This window comes from Bombina bombina, chromosome 2 (genome assembly GCF_027579735.1).
Source record: "Bombina bombina isolate aBomBom1 chromosome 2, aBomBom1.pri, whole genome shotgun sequence".
Taxonomy (NCBI): Eukaryota; Metazoa; Chordata; class Amphibia; order Anura; family Bombinatoridae; genus Bombina; species Bombina bombina.
Window position 1 is genome coordinate 587299108 of NC_069500.1, and position 19091 is coordinate 587318198.

At 36.7% G+C, this 19091-nt stretch overlaps 1 protein-coding gene across 3 annotated transcripts in view; it reads right to left on the minus strand.

Moving 5' to 3' along the window:
* PCSK5 (proprotein convertase subtilisin/kexin type 5) overlaps positions 1–19091 on the minus strand; it is an 868299-nt gene that overhangs the window by 712871 nt on the left and 136337 nt on the right. For all 3 annotated transcript variants that reach the window (XM_053702490.1, XM_053702492.1, XM_053702493.1), the window contains exon 3: positions 182–295. In XM_053702490.1, coding sequence (XP_053558465.1) covers positions 182–295 — 114 coding nt within the window. The remainder of the gene's footprint in view (positions 1–181; positions 296–19091) is intronic.

Sequence of the window (19091 nt, forward strand, 5' to 3'; positions counted from 1 at the left end):
AATGCAATAGTTGTATATTGAATGTTAACATGAGATGTAAAATGTAATAGTAAAAGATTTAAATGTAACATTTGAATATTGCATTGTCACTATAGCGCACAAATGTTTTCTTACAAGTATAATATGTACAAATCAAGATTTAAAAAAGCCAATAAGTCAAAGGTTTTCCAAATATGCTTACCATGTACCACATGCTTGGCCACTTGGGATCATTGAAATAAGTGGATTGGGTATTAGTTTGTTTATAATCCCTCTTTATCCTCCTTTTAACCACCTGCTGTTGTATCCACTCCACCTGCCAACAAGAAAACATTTGTTATGTTTGAAAACACAGTGATTATCAAGAAAGTGTAAAATCTTGGACCATTTCCTACTACTTGCAAGAAACATATAAACAACTTTGTATTTAACCCGGGCAAACAATCCTACAGTTACTATAAACTTATGATGACCAACCCGTATCCTACCAGTGCCGGCACATCAGGCCTTCAAGTCCTCAGAAGGGCTGCATGATACATTTAACCCTTTTACTGGATCCAAATAAAAATACAGCATTTTCTTATTGCACATTGCAATTAACCCTCACAAAGGGATTAAACCACTAGTAAAAATGAGCTCTAGAATGGTAATACACTACTGGTCCTGAACTGAACAATCAGTCAATCAGGGGTGTCCATCATCAGCTGCGTTCAGCTCAGAACTGACAGGGGTTAAACACAAAGTTCTGTGCAAGTAATAATGTAAAAATAAAATGCTCTAGCACATAAAAACAAAACCTTAACTTGTTGTTGTAATAAGATTAAAAGATTAATTCCATGTAATGCAATAAAATAAATACTGACAAAATGTAGTCTTTTTGCAATGAAATAATAAATACATTTACAAGCAGGTTTTAGAATTCAAAAGCAGGTAGACACAGACAACTATTTTCTGCATGTAGATATGTTTAGCATAAGCTGTTTTACAAAACCTTAACTGACATTATAGTGCAACAAGTTTCTGATTATATATATATATATAAATAAGACAGACAAATGGGTATCCACTGGGGATAAACACATAGTGCTGCAGGGTTGCTATTCTATAATTACATGCTCTCAAAAATAAAGAGTATATAATTTCTGCACTATAGTGTCCCTTTAAAGACAGAAGGCCCAAATCATTATTTTATATTTGATATTTAGAGATTAATTTAGAGAAATTATTATCTATGTGAACCCGTTAACTACTTCAGAAGTTATTTAAAAAGAGGTAGCAACTTCACAGCAGTCAAAAAGAAGAAAAAAACATAATTTTAGCAGTGTGATTATTTGGCATGATTCACTCAATTAAACTTTCAGAAGCTGTATTGTCTGAACTGGATGTATTTTTCAAAGAATAAAAACGCTGCACACCAGCGCCCAGAACAGTGAGGTTGAAAATAATGGGCAAAGTAAATCTCAAGGGCAAATGAGCTTTTGAAACTATGTTTCTGCCCAAAGGCATTCTACCTCTTTAGATGTTCAGAATTAAAGACAAATTGAAGCACGCAAAAAAAAAAAAAAAATCTTACGGAAAGCAGTGGCATCTAACATATTTTGCTTTCATATTAAGGCCCCTTTAAAGGCAAAGGTTCAAAATAATTTTTCCAACCAATGTTTTATATTTTGTATTAAGGTAAAACTAGTTTGTCATTTTATTGAACCAGGTCAGCAGCTCAAATGTTATCAGATATAATTATAGGTAAATTCACAATAACACCTATCTATATTATTTTATATCATATATTATTTATCATATTTTTTTTTTTATTATTTATATCACTCACTAATATTTATTATTAATATTAAATATTATATATTATTATATCATATATATATATATATTTTTATTATAGATGTTTATGTATATGTATATATATATATATGTATATGTATATATATATATCATGTATTTATTTAACACTTTTATATCAATCACAGTTAGATACATCAAGAATAGCACTTAGCTGTTCCAATACCACTTAGCACTATGGATCACCTTAGATAATGGATATTTAAAATTAACCACATGTATTATTATATATAATTTTGGGCTGCTAACTGTTTGCCATTGATATCTCATTATGGTATGGTGGTTCATATTGAGAACGGGAATGATATGGTCAATATACTACTATATGCAGCGTTTATGGCACTGCTTTCTGACTAACAGTGAGAACTAACGCCCCTTATAGAATAAGCCAATAGCCAATCCTATCAATATGATCACACTAACCTATCAACAACAGCGCTCCTACACGCATTACGTGTAGTTGAATATGGCTATGGTTTCCATGGCAATATTAACAACATGCGCACTAGCGCAGCACACATGCGCACCAGCGCATCATACACGCCATTTAGAAATTTAGCCGGCGGCCTCAAACAAAACAAAGTAAGTGATCTCTTATTAAAATACAAAATTATAAATACAAAATTGACTAATGGTAAAGTATCGCTGGGGTAGATATTCGCCCGCTATGTAAAATCGCAAGTTTGCGTATTAATAGATCAAAAAGCTGGATTCTTAGGTTATAAAACAAATGCCTAAAAAAAAGTACATCTATTTATATGTTATATTTATATTGGGGCTTCGATAGGGAAGGATGATATTTTTAAAAAAAAACAAAGAGTCAAATAAACATTAGAACAAACCTGACCATGATGTAGGATACACTCAGTGTAGATAAGACATAGAATTAGAAACAGTAACTATTTTTGACTAAGCAGTTTAATATATATTCTATTGGTTTTAAAGGATAATGCGAATCATTACAATTGTGTATATATGTATGCTGTTTTAACCAATTTTTGACACTGCAAACTATGATATGCAATGTTTGATTTAACCTATGCATTGAAAATTATGATGTGCACTGTTTTATAACATACATTATTGTGTCTACATTTGTTGATAAAACATATCAGTAGCTAGGATACTGATGATGTCACAGATCACTCCCACAACAAGTGTTACCAATTATGTTAATTGGTTTGTTTAGGAATATATAGCAAGTGTTTGTAAACTATTTTTATTATGCCTGAAGAAACAGTCTGAGACTGAGAAACGCGTCGCAATCTATGCATATTTTATTAAAGTGATTTTAACTTTTACTAAAAACACTTGCTGCCTTTGAATTGGTTATTATCCAAGGATACGACTGACCTATAGACCATCTAGAGGACATTGTATGCTGTATACCATGGTTATAAGTCTGTTGGGTGACTGAATTAATCCCAGCCTGTCTCTATAGCATCATTGGAGATGCTCCATCAAATGTGAGTTTAAACTTTATATAATTATCTGGTGTGGAATCACTCTAGCCATACAATACTAGGCCATATAGGCTTTTTTGTGCTTCTTATCTTACACAGCACCTGTAAAAATTCGGGAGGTCGGTCTGCTGGGTGACTGTTATAGATCCCAGACTGTGCCATTTGCACCAACTGAGGTGCTTCATCACATGTGAGTGTAATTATTTAGCAATACCTACCACTCTTTGGAACCTACAATATTGGGCCATGTGGCGCATCTGTCTCTGTTTGATAATCAATAGAGAGCGTCAATTCTATTTTTTTTTTTTTTTTTTTTTTTTAATAAAGAGTGAAAATGTTAAAGGGACAGTAAAGTAATAAATATTTTTTATAGTTTAGAAAGGGTGCACAATTTAAAAAAAGAATCAGTTTACTTCTATTATTTGATTACTTAGTTCACTTTGCTTTCTTTGTTGTAGAGTAAACCTATGTTGGCTGAAGAATAATATGCACATGACTCTAGGGTCCGGTTGATCAAAAACTTGTTGGCATGGAGACAAATCATGGAAAATCTTTGGGGGCTTTTTATGAGCATTAAGGGCTGGATTTATAAATCAAGTGTAGACATATTTGCCCCTGTCCGCCCCTGCTCTCCTCTGGCGGGCAGCAATCCGCTGCCCAAATTTAACATTGCACACTGGCAATATTTTGTGCTCACATGCAACCCTGCCCACGCACAGCCAATCACGCGCGGGAAGGAGCTGTTAATATCCCCCGTCGGACGAGCCCGGGGAGATTGAACTTCTCCACCTAAGAGGAAAAGAAGAGGGTTTGATAAACCGCTGCTTTTGAGAACCTGCAGTTGAAGGGAGGAGAAGGGCTTGATAAATCGAGCCCTAAATGGTATTGTAGGTATCTCTTCTTCACACCCAGAGCCTGCATTACTAGATAAACAGTTATTAAACTACAATTTGTCTTTCTAAAAGTATTTTAGGGACCTTGCAGTAATGCCAAGACTTAGATAATCTCGCCAGTGTGGAGAGCTTTAGATCATTGTCCCTATGGCAGCAGTGTATGATTTAAAAAAATGTTGTTGCAAACACTGCTGCCACAGAGTGCTAAAGACACATGCACGCTCCTGAGATACTATCAGTCTACCTAGGTTTACTCTTCAAGGGCGAGATTACATATATGGCGCAGGCTTCAGCATAACTGCTGAAACCTGCGTCGCCCGTAATTTCCCCTCGCACATCGGGGGAATCACATAAACCCTGCCGGCAGTTCATAAAGTGCCGTAAGTCGGATAAACTAGTGATGTCCAAAAATGTGAGTAAATACAAATTTCTGAAACAAGAAGAACAGGAGCGCACAAACGCAGAGAAAAAAAAACGCAGATCAATATTACACTTTTAACCCCTTAATGACCGGACCATTTTTCAATTTTCTTACCCTTAATGACAATGGCTATTTTTACATTTCTGCAGTGTTTGCGTTTAGCTGAAATTTTCCTCTTACTCATTTACTGTACCCACGTATATTATATACCGTTTTTCTCACCATTAAATGGACTTTCTAAAGATACCATTATTTTCATCATATCTTATAATTTACTATAAAAAAATATATAAAATATGAGGAAAAAATTGAAAAAAACACACTTTTTCTAACTTAGACCCCCAAAATCTGTTACACATCTACAACCACCAAATAACACCCATTCTAAATAGTTTCTAAATTTTGTCCTGAGTTTAGAAATACCCAATGGTTACATGTTGTTTGCTTTTTTTGCAAGTTATAGAGCAAAAATACAAGTAGCACTTTGCTATTTCCAAACCACTTTTTTTCAAAATGAGCGCTAGTTACATTGGAACCCTGATATCTTTCAGAAATCCCTGACTATCCATTGACATGTATATATTTTTTTTTAGAAGACATCCCAAAGTATTGATCTAGGCCAATTTTGGTATATTTCATGCCACCATTTCACTGCCAAATGCGATCAAATAAAAAAAATTGTTGACTTTTTCACAAATTTTTTCACAAACTTTAGGTTTCTCGCTGAATTTATTTACAAACAACTTGTGCAATTATAGCATAAATGGTTGTAAATACTTCTCTGGGATCCCCTTTGTTCAGAAATAGCAGACATATATGGCTTTGGCGTTGCTTTTTGGTAATTAGAAGGCTGCTAAATGCTGCTGCACACCACACGTGTATTATGCCCAGCAGTGAAGGGGTTAATTAAGGAGCTTGTAGGGAGCGTTTAGGTTTAATTTTAGCTTTAGTGTAGTGTAGTAGACAACCCAAATTATTGATCTAGGCCCATTTTGGTATATTTCATGCCACCATTTCACCACCAAATACGATCCAATAAAAAAAACTGTAAAATATTTCAAAATTTTAGGTTTCTCACTGAAATTATTTACAAACAGCTTGTGCAATTATGGCACACATGGTTGTAAATGCTTCTCTGGGACCCCCTTTGTTCAGAAATAGCAGACATATATGGCTTTGGCGTTGCTTTTTCGTAATAATAAGGCCGTTAAATGCTGCTGCGCACCACACTTGTAATATGCCTAACAGTTAAGGGGTTAATTAGGTAGCTTGTAGGGTTAATTTTTAGCTTTAGTGTAGAGATCAGCCTCCCACCTGACACATCCCACCCCCTGATCCCCCCCTGACCCCCCTCAAACAGCTCTCTTCCCTCCCCCACCTCACAATTGTCACCGCCATCTTAAGTACTGGCAGAAAGTCTGCCAGTACTGAAATAAAAATTATTTTTTTATTTTTTTTATTTTTTTCATATAGTCTGCAGTGATGGATCCCCCCTTACCCCACAACCTCCCTGATCCCCCCCCCATACATCTCTCTAACCCTCCCCCTCTTCCTATTTGCCGCCATCTTGGGTACTGGCAGCTGTCTGCCAGTACCCAATTTGCCCCCCAAAATAGTTTTTATTAACTTTTTTTATATAAAACCTTTGTTTTCTGTAGTGTAGCTGGCCCCCCTAAATAATCTACTTCCCTCCCCCTCCCAGATCCCTTACTAAACAATAGAGCTCCCCCTGCATCGGTCTCTGTATTTTTTTATTTTTTTTACTAGCGGTCATTTTACTAGAGTGGCCCTTTCTGCATCGGTGGGTAAAATAGGGGATTGCAGTGAAGCCTCAATATTGAGGCATCACTACAATCCCTTGTAAGCAGCTGGAAGCGATCATGATCGCTCCCAGCACTTCTAACAACAGAGGACGTACCAGGTACGTCAATTGTCATTAAGGGGAGTTTTTCCAATGACGTACCTGGTAAGTCCTCTGTCATTAAGGGGTTAATGTTGATCTTGAAAAAAGAATCACATTCACACTATATAAAATATAAAACAGCACGATATACACAGCAAGTATAAAATAACGGCAAACCCGCTTCAGCGTCTTCTCTCAGTCGGACCAAGCATTAAGTCAGCGCATTCGGCACCAGATGAGCAGGGTGTGTCCCCCAAATTTGTCCAATCAAATGGTCCTTGAACGCTTTATCGTTATTTCATTGGCTGACAAGTTGGGGGTGTGTATCGGCCAACACTGCTTGTGTTATACATAACACGCTGAAGATTTCACCCAGTCAATGCAACTTAAATTATTGTTAAGTATACACACACCTTGTGGGTGAACAAATCTTGATGCAAGTATCTTGCTGAAACCTCAGATCCTCAGCCCATGTACTTGCCAGTTAATAGCAATACTATGGCCTCACTGGATCCAACAAATTAAAATATTTTTTCTCTCCACTCGACGTACGTTTCGTTCATCAAATGGAACTTTTTCAAGAGTGATTTAAAAGCACTTCCTTCCTGTCTTTTATAGGCAGAGAGGGAAGTGCTCGTTAACTGTCATAACTGCCTAAGTTCTTTGCCTTATCCTTTGTATAGCTGTGTCTTTTCACACTTACATAACTCCTCCCCAACAAGCAGTTTAAATTTCCCTCCTACTCATACCAAATTGCTTGATTGTTGAATCCAGCTTCTCACCCTCTAACCTCCTTGCAACCTTTGAGACAGACGCTGCTCACCTCTCTACCAAACACAGGACCGGAACCGGCAAGCGGTGACGTCACACGCCATCGCACACGCTGCAATTTTCCCAAACTCTGCAGGGGAACTTCGCTCTGTCCGGACAGACCTCACCCTTTACTACTACTAGTAAGTCTCAAAAGCGCTTCCTTCATACTCATACCGCAGTAACTTATGAATATTCAGTAATTACTCCTGACATGTCTCAGAATCTTAGTTAGGTTTCCTTCATATTTAAACGCTCTAATACTACCTATATTCTTATTTGTTCAGTCTCAATACCTAAGTACTGCCTAAATCTCATTAGCTCTATTTGTTGCCTTAATTTGTACAACTATGTCTGCTGCCAAATATGATCAGATATGGTCTGTCTAAAACTTTAACTTGCAATTGCATGTTGTTATATGTGGGAACCAGTTTGTCAATACTGAGTGGGGCTATACGCTCTGAGGTCTCAGCCATTGTCACACCTATCCTAATAATAAAAGTGAACTGTATCTAATGATTCTGAACCTTGCTGCCTTCCCTCACCTACACAGAATCACTGATACTTTCACAACACTCCTAAGCCTGCAGTTGTGGTCCTAAAAATTCCCTCTCTCCTTTACAGGGGTGAGATTACCTTCCACAGGCTGACAATAACAATCAAGCCTTACTATGGACCCAGCAGCCTTATTATCTCATGTAGAGAAATTAACTCAAACTGTAGATAACCTTACAACAGGGTTAAATACACTACAATTAGAAAACTCTGCCCTAAAGCAATACATCAATGAAAAAATTGATACCCTCACTACACGTATTAGTTCTAGTGAACCCCAACCTAATCCTCCACAAACATTCAGTGGTATTCGTTCAGAATTTAGGGAATTCAAAAACTCATGTTCCTTATATTTCCAATTAAAACCCAAAACATACTTCAATGATCATTTGAAGGTTCTCACCACAATCTCCTATCTGCGTGGCGAACCACGTATATGGGCAAATTTGTTTTTTGAGACCAATGACCCATTGCTGTACTCATTTGATCAGTTTTTTAAAGCAATGGGACAGCTTTATGATGATCCCTACAAACAGCTGTCTGCTGAGACAGCAATGAGGTCTCTGAGACAACATAAAAGGCCTGTGGAGGACTACATCGCAGAGTTTAAGAAATGGTCCCCTGATACACAGTGGAATGACCTTTCTTTGCGCAATCAATTCCGCCTAGGCCTCTCAGATACTCTCAAGGATGAGCTAGCCAGACAACCCCTCCCAGAGACTTTAGAACTCCTAATAGATGCTAGCATCACATTAGATAGACGCATCAGAGAGAGACGCTCAGAAAAGTCACACTTAGAAACATCCACTAAACATACAGTTACTACTCTGCTTCCACCTAAGACAACTACAAAAGCCTCTGAAATCCCTATGGAACTCGGTTTCATCAGAGGTCCATTAACTCTACAGGAAAAATTAAGAAGAAAAGCTTTAGATCTCTGTATGTATTGTGGAGGGATCGATCACTCTGTAAAGGACTGCTCTCAATTACAGCGTAGGAAGGGTAAGATGAACACCACTAGTATATGTTTATCTGCTAAACAAACACAATCTAATCATTGCTCCCTTCCTATCTTATTACAGTGGGATCAGCAAAGACTCAACTCACAAGCAATCCTTGACTCTGGTGCCAGCCACAATTATATAGATTACCAATTCACTACTGTAAATAAAATTCCACTAGTTAAGAAAATGGTGCCTAGTGTACTTCGTTTTATTGATGGTAAGGAAATTACATCAGGACCCATCTTATACCACACCATACCTTTAAGGCTCACCACACATGACCAACACACAGAGTTTCTTACTTTTGATGTTATACCCTCACCTCTATATCCCATTATACTTGGTATCAGTTGGTTTAAACAACACGATCCCACTATACAATGGTCAACTTCACAAGTCATCTTTGATTCTCCTTATTGTAAAAATTTGTGTCTCCATCATGAACAAATTTTACTTGATGTTCCTTTACAAATCCCCAAGGAATACATAACATTCGCTGATGTCTTTGACAAAAAAGAATCAGAGAATCTACCCCCTCATAGGGTTTATGACTGCCCTATAGATCTCCTACCAGGTGTTGATATACCTTACGGCCATATATTTCCCCTCTCTGATCCTGAGTTACAACATCTGAAAACTTATTTGGCAGATAATTTGAAGAAAGGCTTTATACGTCCTTCCACCTCCCCAGCTGGGGCTGGTATCTTTTTTGTTAAAAATAAAGATCAATCCCTAAGACCCATTATTGATTACAGAGAGTTAAACAAGCGTACAATAAAAAACCGCTATCCACTGCCTTTAATTCCTCAACTCCTTGATAGATTACAAAATGCTACTATATACACTAAATTGGATCTAAGAGGGGCTTACAACTTGGTACGTATCAAGGAGGGTCATGAATGGCTTACAGCATTCCGTACACGTTACGGCCTTTTTGAATATACTGTGATGCCATTTGGCCTCTGTAATGCCCCGGCTACCTTTCAGTACTTTATAAATGATATTTTCAAGGATTTTTTGGATTTATTTATGGTAATATATTTGGATGACATACTCATATTCTCTACCTCACTTACTGAACACATCAAACATGTCACCCTAGTATTAACACGGTTACGAGAGAACTCTCTTTATGTTAAACTAGAAAAATGCTTATTTCACTCCAAAGAAATTAAATTTCTAGGTTATATTGTATCACCCCAAGGTATCCAGATGGATAATGATAAGATATCGGTAATTCAAAATTGGCCTTCCCCAAAAAGTAAAAAGGATATACAAAGGTTCATGGGTTTCGCCAATTTCTACAGAAAGTTTATTAAAAATTTTGCTGACTTGACAAGACCATTAACTAACTTGACCAAATCTGACACACACTTCAGATGGAACGATGATTTAGAAGAAATATTCAACTTCTTAAAAAAAGCTTTCACTACGGCCCCTATCCTCCAATTCCCTAATTCTGAGTTGCAGTACATCTTGGAAGTGGATGCATCTAATTATGCTTTAGGAGCAATCCTCTCACAGAGGCAGACTCCAAAAGATCCTCTGCACCCTGTTGCCTTCTATTCACGTATTCTTAATTCAGCTGAAATAAACTACCCAATAGGTGATAAAGAACTGTTAGCAATCAAAACATCATTGGAACAATGGAGACACCTTCTGGAAGGGACCCTTCTTCCAATCTTGATTTACACGGATCACAAAAATCTAGAATACCTACAATCTAATAGGACTCTTAGCGCACGACAGGTCCGATGGAACCTATTCTTGGCTAGATTTAATTATCTTATCACCTACCGTCCTGCAAACAAGAACAAGAAGGCTGATGCCCTTTCAAGACACTTGGTGGACCAAGTGTCACATCCAAACCTTTCACCCCTAATTCCTCTTGACAGATTCTTAGCTTTAACTACAGAACAAAACATTCAGTTCAAATCAGCACAACAGGCTGACTCAAATAAACCATTACAGGTCTTGGATTTACACTCGGATGGGTTGTATTATTATCAACAACAAATCTATGTACCCAACAGTCTCAGAGCAACAGTCTTAAAAACTTTACATGATTCTCCATCTGCTGGACACATGGGCATAAAGAAAACTCAAGAATTAGTCTCCAGATTCTTTTGGTGGCCTACCTGCCTCTCCGATGTTGAGGATTACGTTAAAACCTGCTTAATCTGCGAAACTACAAAAAAAGGGAGGACTCCCCCTTACGGAAAATTGATCCCATTACCGACTCCTGACCGTCCTTGGAAGGACATAGCAATCGACTACATAGTCGACCTACCTATTTCTGAAAGGAATAACACCATATTAGTAGTCGTAGACCTATTTAGTAAAATGGCACATTTCGTGCCCTACCATAAGCTGCCAACTTCTTCTGAAACCATTTCCTTAATGATCCATCATATATTCAAGTATCACGGACTCCCGAATAGTATCACCTCAGATAGGGGAACTCAATTCACCAGCCAATTCTGGAAACAACTTTGTCACTCATTGGGTATTTCTAGACGTCTCAGTACCTCTTTCCATCCCCAAACTAATGGCCAGACTGAAAGGACAAACCAGTGCATTGAACAATATTTAAGATGTTTCATTTCAGCTAAACAAGATACCTGGACCCAACTACTACCATACGCAGAATTCGCCTTCAACAATTCCGTCCATTCCTCTACAAAGTTCACACCGTTCTTCATTAATTATGGTTTCCATCCTTCTTTTGAATGGGATTCTATGGACAGCAACAGCTGTCCTGTTGTGAATGACCTCATCAACACTATTAGTGAATCTTTTTCACTAACTGCTGAAAATATTCGCATCGCCAAGGATCGCTATAAATTCCATTTTGATAAAAAAAGGATTTCCTCGCCTAAATATAGAGTAGGTGACTACGTTTGGTTATCAACACGTAATCTACATTTACCCCTTCCTTCCAGGAAATTATCTTCCAGCTTCATTGGACCATTTCCCATCATAAAAATTGTGAATATGAACGCTGTTACCCTCGCATTACCAGCAAATTTGAAATCCCATCCTACCTTTCATGTGTCTCTCCTCAAGCCTTATAGACAACTTCGTCACCATGATCCTTCTATTCCTCTACTTCCTCATCTACAGGATGCCACCCTGGAGTATGAGGTACAGGATGTCTTGGACTCCCGACGCTTTCGAGGGCAGCTTCAGTATCTGGTCCATTGGAAGGGCTACCCTGATTCGGAGGACTCCTGGGAACCGGCTTCCAATCTCTCTGCCCCCCGATTGGTGGCCAGGTTCCATGAACGTTATCCTGATCGTCCTGGACTCGATCCCCGGAGTTGATCATTGGGGGGGGGGTCCTGTCATAACTGCCTAAGTTCTTTGCCTTATCCTTTGTATAGCTGTGTCTTTTCACACTTACATAACTCCTCGCCAACAAGCAGTTTAAATTTCCCTCCTACTCATACCAAATTGCTTGATTGTTGAATCCAGCTTCTCACCCTCTAACCTCCTTGCAACCTTTGAGACAGACGCTGCTCACCTCTCTACCAAACACAGGACCGGAACCGGCAAGCGGTGACGTCACACGCCATCGCACACGCTGCAATTTTCCCAAACTCTGCAGGGGAACTTCGCTCTGTCCGGACAGACCTCACCCTTTACTACTACTAGTAAGTCTCAAAAGCGCTTCCTTCATACTCATACCGCAGTAACTTATGAATATTCAGTAATTACTCCTGACATGTCTCAGAATCTTAGTTAGGTTTCCTTCATATTTAAACGCTCTAATACTACCTATATTCTTATTTGTTCAGTCTCAATACCTAAGTACTGCCTAAATCTCATTAGCTCTATTTGTTGCCTTAATTTGTACAACTATGTCTGCTGCCAAATATGATCAGATATGGTCTGTCTAAAACTTTAACTTGCAATTGCATGTTGTTATATGTGGGAACCAGTTTGTCAATACTGAGTGGGGCTATACGCTCTGAGGTCTCAGCCATTGTCACACCTATCCTAATAATAAAAGTGAACTGTATCTAATGATTCTGAACCTTGCTGCCTTCCCTCACCTACACAGAATCACTGATACTTTCACAACACTCCTAAGCCTGCAGTTGTGGTCCTAAAAATTCCCTCTCTCCTTTACAGGGGTGAGATTACCTTCCACAGGCTGACAATAACATTTAACCTTCAAGTACAACAGGGCTATACTTAAAAAAGCAATAGATAATACAGTACATAAAGTCCTATACTTTGTAAAATTGATAATAAACAGTGTAAAAAACTAAAACAGCCTACATAATGACAATTGTTAAACAATCATTTGATAGTAATATAAAAAATATTAAAAATATTAAAAATATGTATACTCATATGTATCTCCATTCCACCAAAAATTCATTTTAAATGTAGATGTTACAACCATTTGTGAGCATAGAGATCAATAAATTAATACAAATATTACATCAGTAACTATCCATATATATACATTTTATAGGAATAAATTGATTGTCAAAGAGATTCAAATACTCTAAAGTTATACATATCCTAAGTCCCTACAGGTTGCCCTGCTTAGAGTTAAACACATATGAACATCCATAAAAATCAAACAGCGAATCATGTCAAAAAAGCCTGGATGTCCAAATCAACATTCATCCCATTGAGGTAGAGACAATCCAGTTTCTTGATCCAATACGTTTCACGCTGTCTGAGCTTTAATAATCTATTGGTGTCCCAAATGTCAGGAGGAATCCACTCTATGATTTTAATTTCTAAACCTTGGGGGTCTTTATGGTGGACTAGTTTAAAATGTTGGGAAACATTGTGGGTTTCCAAACAATTTTCTATGTTCTTAAGATGTTCCCTAAATTGATACTTTATTTTTCTTTTCGTTCTACCTACATAGATAAGATTACACTTACATTTCAGATGGTATACAACATATGTACTCATGCACGTACATCTGTTACATGGTTTTCTATAGATTATTGTATGATTAGGTGCTATATGCGGGCACATTATTCAATCCTTGGTTTTACATCTATGGGTTCACAATATATTCCCCCAATCTGATATCTTTATAGGGTTTTTTTTTCTCAGTTTACTTGGTGCTAGAAAGTTCTTCAAATCCTTATTTTTCGTAAACAGAATTTCGGGTCTATCACCTATAGATTTTTTCAGAATTGGATCAAGTTGTAGAACTTTCCAATGTCTATTAATTATACCCTTAATTTTATAATGCTGACTGCTATATTTAGTAATAAATTTAGGGTTTGAATTATCTGTTGAGGCTCTTTTCTTACTTCTTGATTTTTCGAATAGCAATTTCCTATCTATTAGATCTACTTTCTCCTTCATTTTAATTAAATGGTGTTTATTATATCTCTTATCTTCAAATCTAGTGAGTATTTCTGACCCCTGATTAAAATCTGGATTATTCGTACAATTACGTTTGATACGCTGATACTGGACAAACAGAATGTTGTTCTTCCATTGTTTCAAGTGGCCACTTCGTGCATCTAGTAATCCATTCCTATCAGTGTCCTTTCTAAAGTTTTTAACTACCACTTCATTTGAATCGATAAATAAAGTGAGGTCCAGAAAGTTAATGTGTGTTTGAGAATGTGAATAAGTGAATTTAAAGTTAAAATTATTTTTATTCATGTGTCCCACCAATTCCTGTATTCTATTCGGTTACATATGGATGTTGGCAGAGAATGGATTATTATTCCATATATATTTATCTTCATAATTAGACATATCAAGGTTCGCATATGAAGGGGCAAACGTAGTCCCCATAGCTGTTCCCTGTACTTGTCTATAAAACCTATTTTCAAATAAAAAATAGTTGTGGGACAAAATGAACCTTATGGATTCCGTTAGAAATTTAGTGTGTACCAGTGATAAATTTCTATTCAAACATTCCTCCCCTATTACTGATACCCCTTTATCATGGGGGATACTAGTGTACAGGGCGGACACATCACATGTGACCCAACAAAATTTGGGTTTCCACTTCTGTCCTTCAAATTTGTTAATAACGTCTACTGTATCCATAAGGTATGATGGTGTAGTCTTAACCATGGGTTGTAGATAGTAATCGATATACTTGGACATGTTATCACATAGTGACCCAATACCTGATACTATTGGTCTCCCCGGGGGTACCTTAGCATTTTTATGGATTTTGGGGAGGTGGTAAAAACATGCCACTTTGGGATATACTTCATACAGATAATTAAACTCATTTTGGTTCAAAATACCCTCCTGTTTTGCTACATACAGGTGATTAAACAATTCCTTCTTATAATTAGAAGTCGGACTGAAGGTTAAAGGCAAATATGTATCTTTGTCATCTAATAGTTTATACGCTTCTTTTAGATAATCTTGTCTATTCTGCACGACATTCTGCCCCCTCCCTTATCAGCACACCGGTACACCACCTCCATATCATTTGTGAGAGTTTTAAGAGACATTCTTTCTCCTTTTGTGAGATTGTCATTTTTACATCTATTATTAGAGAATAATTTATTAATATCCTCACATACCAATTTGTTAAAGGTCTTAATATATTAACTCTGCATGTTCTAGGGGTAAAAAATGGACTTTCTTTTTAATGGACAGTGTGCTACTCTTTCTAATTCTTCCTCATGAATTGACATATTTAACAATTCTTCATCTGTAACACTATTGGACAAAAATTGAGTTCCATTTTCATTATACAAATGTTCTAGATTTGTTAATGTGTGTACATCCTCTTCATTTAAAAGAGCATTAGTTGACACTTTGGTTTTATCGTAATACCTTTTTAAGGTTAATTTTCTAATGTATCTTTGAACATCTATAAATAAGTCAAAATGGTTAGATTGAGCAATAGGGGCAAAATTTAAACCTCTAGAAAGTAGTTTAATCTCATCATCACTAAAGATTTTATCCGAGAGGTTAAAAATTAACTTATATCCCCTTTCTAATTTCAGTTTTTTTTCTGTTCCTTTTTTAGTTGTTTGATGCCCCCTCTAGTGCCTCTGTATCGTCTAACATGCGTTTTTGTTTTCTTGGGGTACCTATGGCATTTATTGGTGCCCCTCCCTATTCCGGTCTGTTTCCCTGTTGTCTCCATGGGGGAGTCCCTAAAAAAATGACCTATATTTTGGTTATCCTCTCTGTGTACATTTGGGGACCAAAATTTGACTCATGCTCTCTATAATGCCTTTTATTTTTAGCTTTTGTCCCCTGCTGGTGCCACTTAGGGCTATTCATTCCCTGTCCCCCTTGTATTGGATTACCTTCTGTGAAAAATCTATTCTGAGTTTTTCTGTTTTTATAATCTGTATTAATATTATCATGAGTATTTCCTATCCTCCTGTCATCTCCACTGTTACCGTAGGTACCCCCCTTTTGGTAGTGATTCTGACGTGTGTGTTCCCATGGTTTCATTTGACCTTTATTTTTATTATTGCTATTTGTATTCATATCCCTATTCTTATTTTTATTTTTATAAAGGGAATTTCTTATTACAATTGGCTTTTTGATTGTCAGTATTGATGCTTTCATGAGTTCCCTGTGTGGTTATATATACATATATATATATATATATATATATATATATATATATATATATATATATATATATATAGGGGTTCGTATCTGGCCATATGTATAGTTAGACATATTTACCCTCCTTTTTAAATTATTAATATCATGTTCTTTGTCCTCAGAAATTTCCTGTTGTTTATAAGTATAAACTCTATTATTTTTAAAATCTTCTAGATCTCTCCTCAATTTTTTAAGTTTATTGTTTTCTAAATCTTTGGCGTAGGTATTAATTTTAGCCTGTACATTGTCATTAAATTCTTTCCATTTAGCTATGCTTTTATAGGGTTGCATTTTTTCTATTACATCATCTATTTGTATCTTAAGATTTTCCAGTCTGGTTTCCCTATATTTAATTAATATCTTGATTAGGGTAATGGAGCATTTATGCAAGGCTTGCTCCCATTCCGTCTGGAATTCCATTTCACCCAGTTTGAAGGCTGGAAATTTGAAAATCCTAAGTCCTCTTGGTATTACATCATGAATTATGTAATTGTCCAAGAGAACCAAGTCCTGCCACTCCTTGGCATCCTTACATAACAGTTTCTCTAATTCTCTAAACAAATTAAAAGGGTTATCCATTGACCCAACCTCTAAATTGCCATTTAATACATTTGTTGATCTTTGTCTGTTATACCTAAATGTATTATCCCCAAACTTATTATTATCCCTTGTATCTGTATCCACCTCAAAACTACCTGTTGGGGTAAAAAAAAAAAAAATCCTAACTCTAAGCCCCAAATAGGTACTCACCATTACTGAAGTCAGCGGAGAAGGTCCTCTTCCAAGTGGCGGTGAAGTCTTCTTGGAGCCGGCGACATCTTCTATCTTCATCCAGGACCAAGCCGGGGTGGAGATCATCTGAAGACCGGCGACCACAGAGCCATGGAGCGTGGAGGATCCTCTTCAAATCAGCTAATAGGATTTCAGAAGCTCTCCTCCGATTTTTTTTTTTTTTAGATTAGAGATTTTGGGCACTAAAAAAAAGAGCTGAATGCCATTTTAAGGGCAGTAAAAGAGCTGAATGCCTTTTTAAGGGCAATGGCCATACAAATGCCCCTTTAGGGGCAATGGGTAGTTTAGGATTTTTTTAGTGTTAGTTTTTTTAATTTTGGTGGGTGGGGGTTTTACTGTTAGAGGGGGGACTTAGTATTTTTTTTAATGCAAAAGAGCTGTTTAACTTAGGGCAATGCCCTAAAAAAAAAGCCCTTTTAGTAATAGATTACGGGATTTTTTATTTTGGGGGACTTTTTTATTTTCATAGGAATTAGGTTTAATTTTTTTATTTTTGATAATTTGGTTTATTATTTTCTGTAATGTTAGACTTTTTTAATTTTAGATTATTTTAATTTAATCTTAGGTTTGTTTGTTTTTTAAGTGCTGTTAGGATTTTTTATTTTAATTGTAATTTAGTATTTTATTATTTTATGTAATTTGGGGTCAATTTAGGGGCTGCTAGGGGGCTTAGTAATTAAATTAGGTTTATTGCAATGAAGAGGTTTGGCGTTTAGGGGTTAATAGATTAATTAGGTTTATTGTGATGTGGGTTAATGGCAGATTACGGGTTAATATTTTAATTGGGTTAATTGCGATGTGGGTGAATGGCGGATTAGGGGTTAATAGTTTATTATGTAGATTGCGATGTGTGTGAATGGTTGGATTAGGGGTTAATAGTTTTATTAGGTAGATTGCAATATGGGTGAATGGCGGATTAGGGGTTAATAGTTTTATTAGTTATTGCGTGGGGGGTTGGCAGTTGACAGGTAGATATTGTGCATGTGTTAAGTGTTTGTTAATATTTTTAGGCAGTTAAGATGCTCACATATTCAGCGCAAGGCTTGCTGCGCCGGCCTATGTGTGGCAAGGTGAAAATGGAGTAAAATTCCTCCATTTTTGCTGCGTAAGTCCTTGCGCTGAATATGCGATAACTGTTTGCGATGCGGTTCCATGTTAGCTTATGGGAGTAGAATTAGAGGGCGACATGTAAAATATATGCGTCACATTTATATGCACGCTGTATATGTGATACAAAAACCTGCGTAAAAACCAGCGTCGCCGGCTTTTGCGGGCGACACCGCATATGTAATCTTGCCCCAAGAAAGGATACCAAGAGAACAAAGCAAATTTGATAACAGAATTAAATTGAAAAGTGTTTTTTTTTATTGCATGTTCTATCTGAACCATGAAAGTTTAATTTTGACTTTATTGTTCCTTTAATAATTAAGGATAACTAGCATGTAATTGATATTTAATTCACTGATTATATTATTCTCCTACTTGTTTTGTGACTGATACTATTACACTGACAGGTCGAACCTTTGCCGTCTGATTATTCAAGTACAGTTTTTTACATGCTAAAGAAAACCAAGGTCAATAAGTATCTGAGTAAGCCGAGAAGTTAAACCACAATGTAAAACTTTACATAAAATACAGCAATTTGAAAAGTTTATTGGGTATTGCCATCTTGTAAGATGCAAGATTCAGGCTATGAGGTTTCATCTAAAGAAACAAGGTGCATGTCTCAAATCATGCCTCTAGAAATGTAGGGAAGCACAAGGCTAAAGCGTGGCCGACCGTGCTACATGTAACCTTACAATCTAGGGCAGTATTTTTCAGTTCCATTCCTCAGGA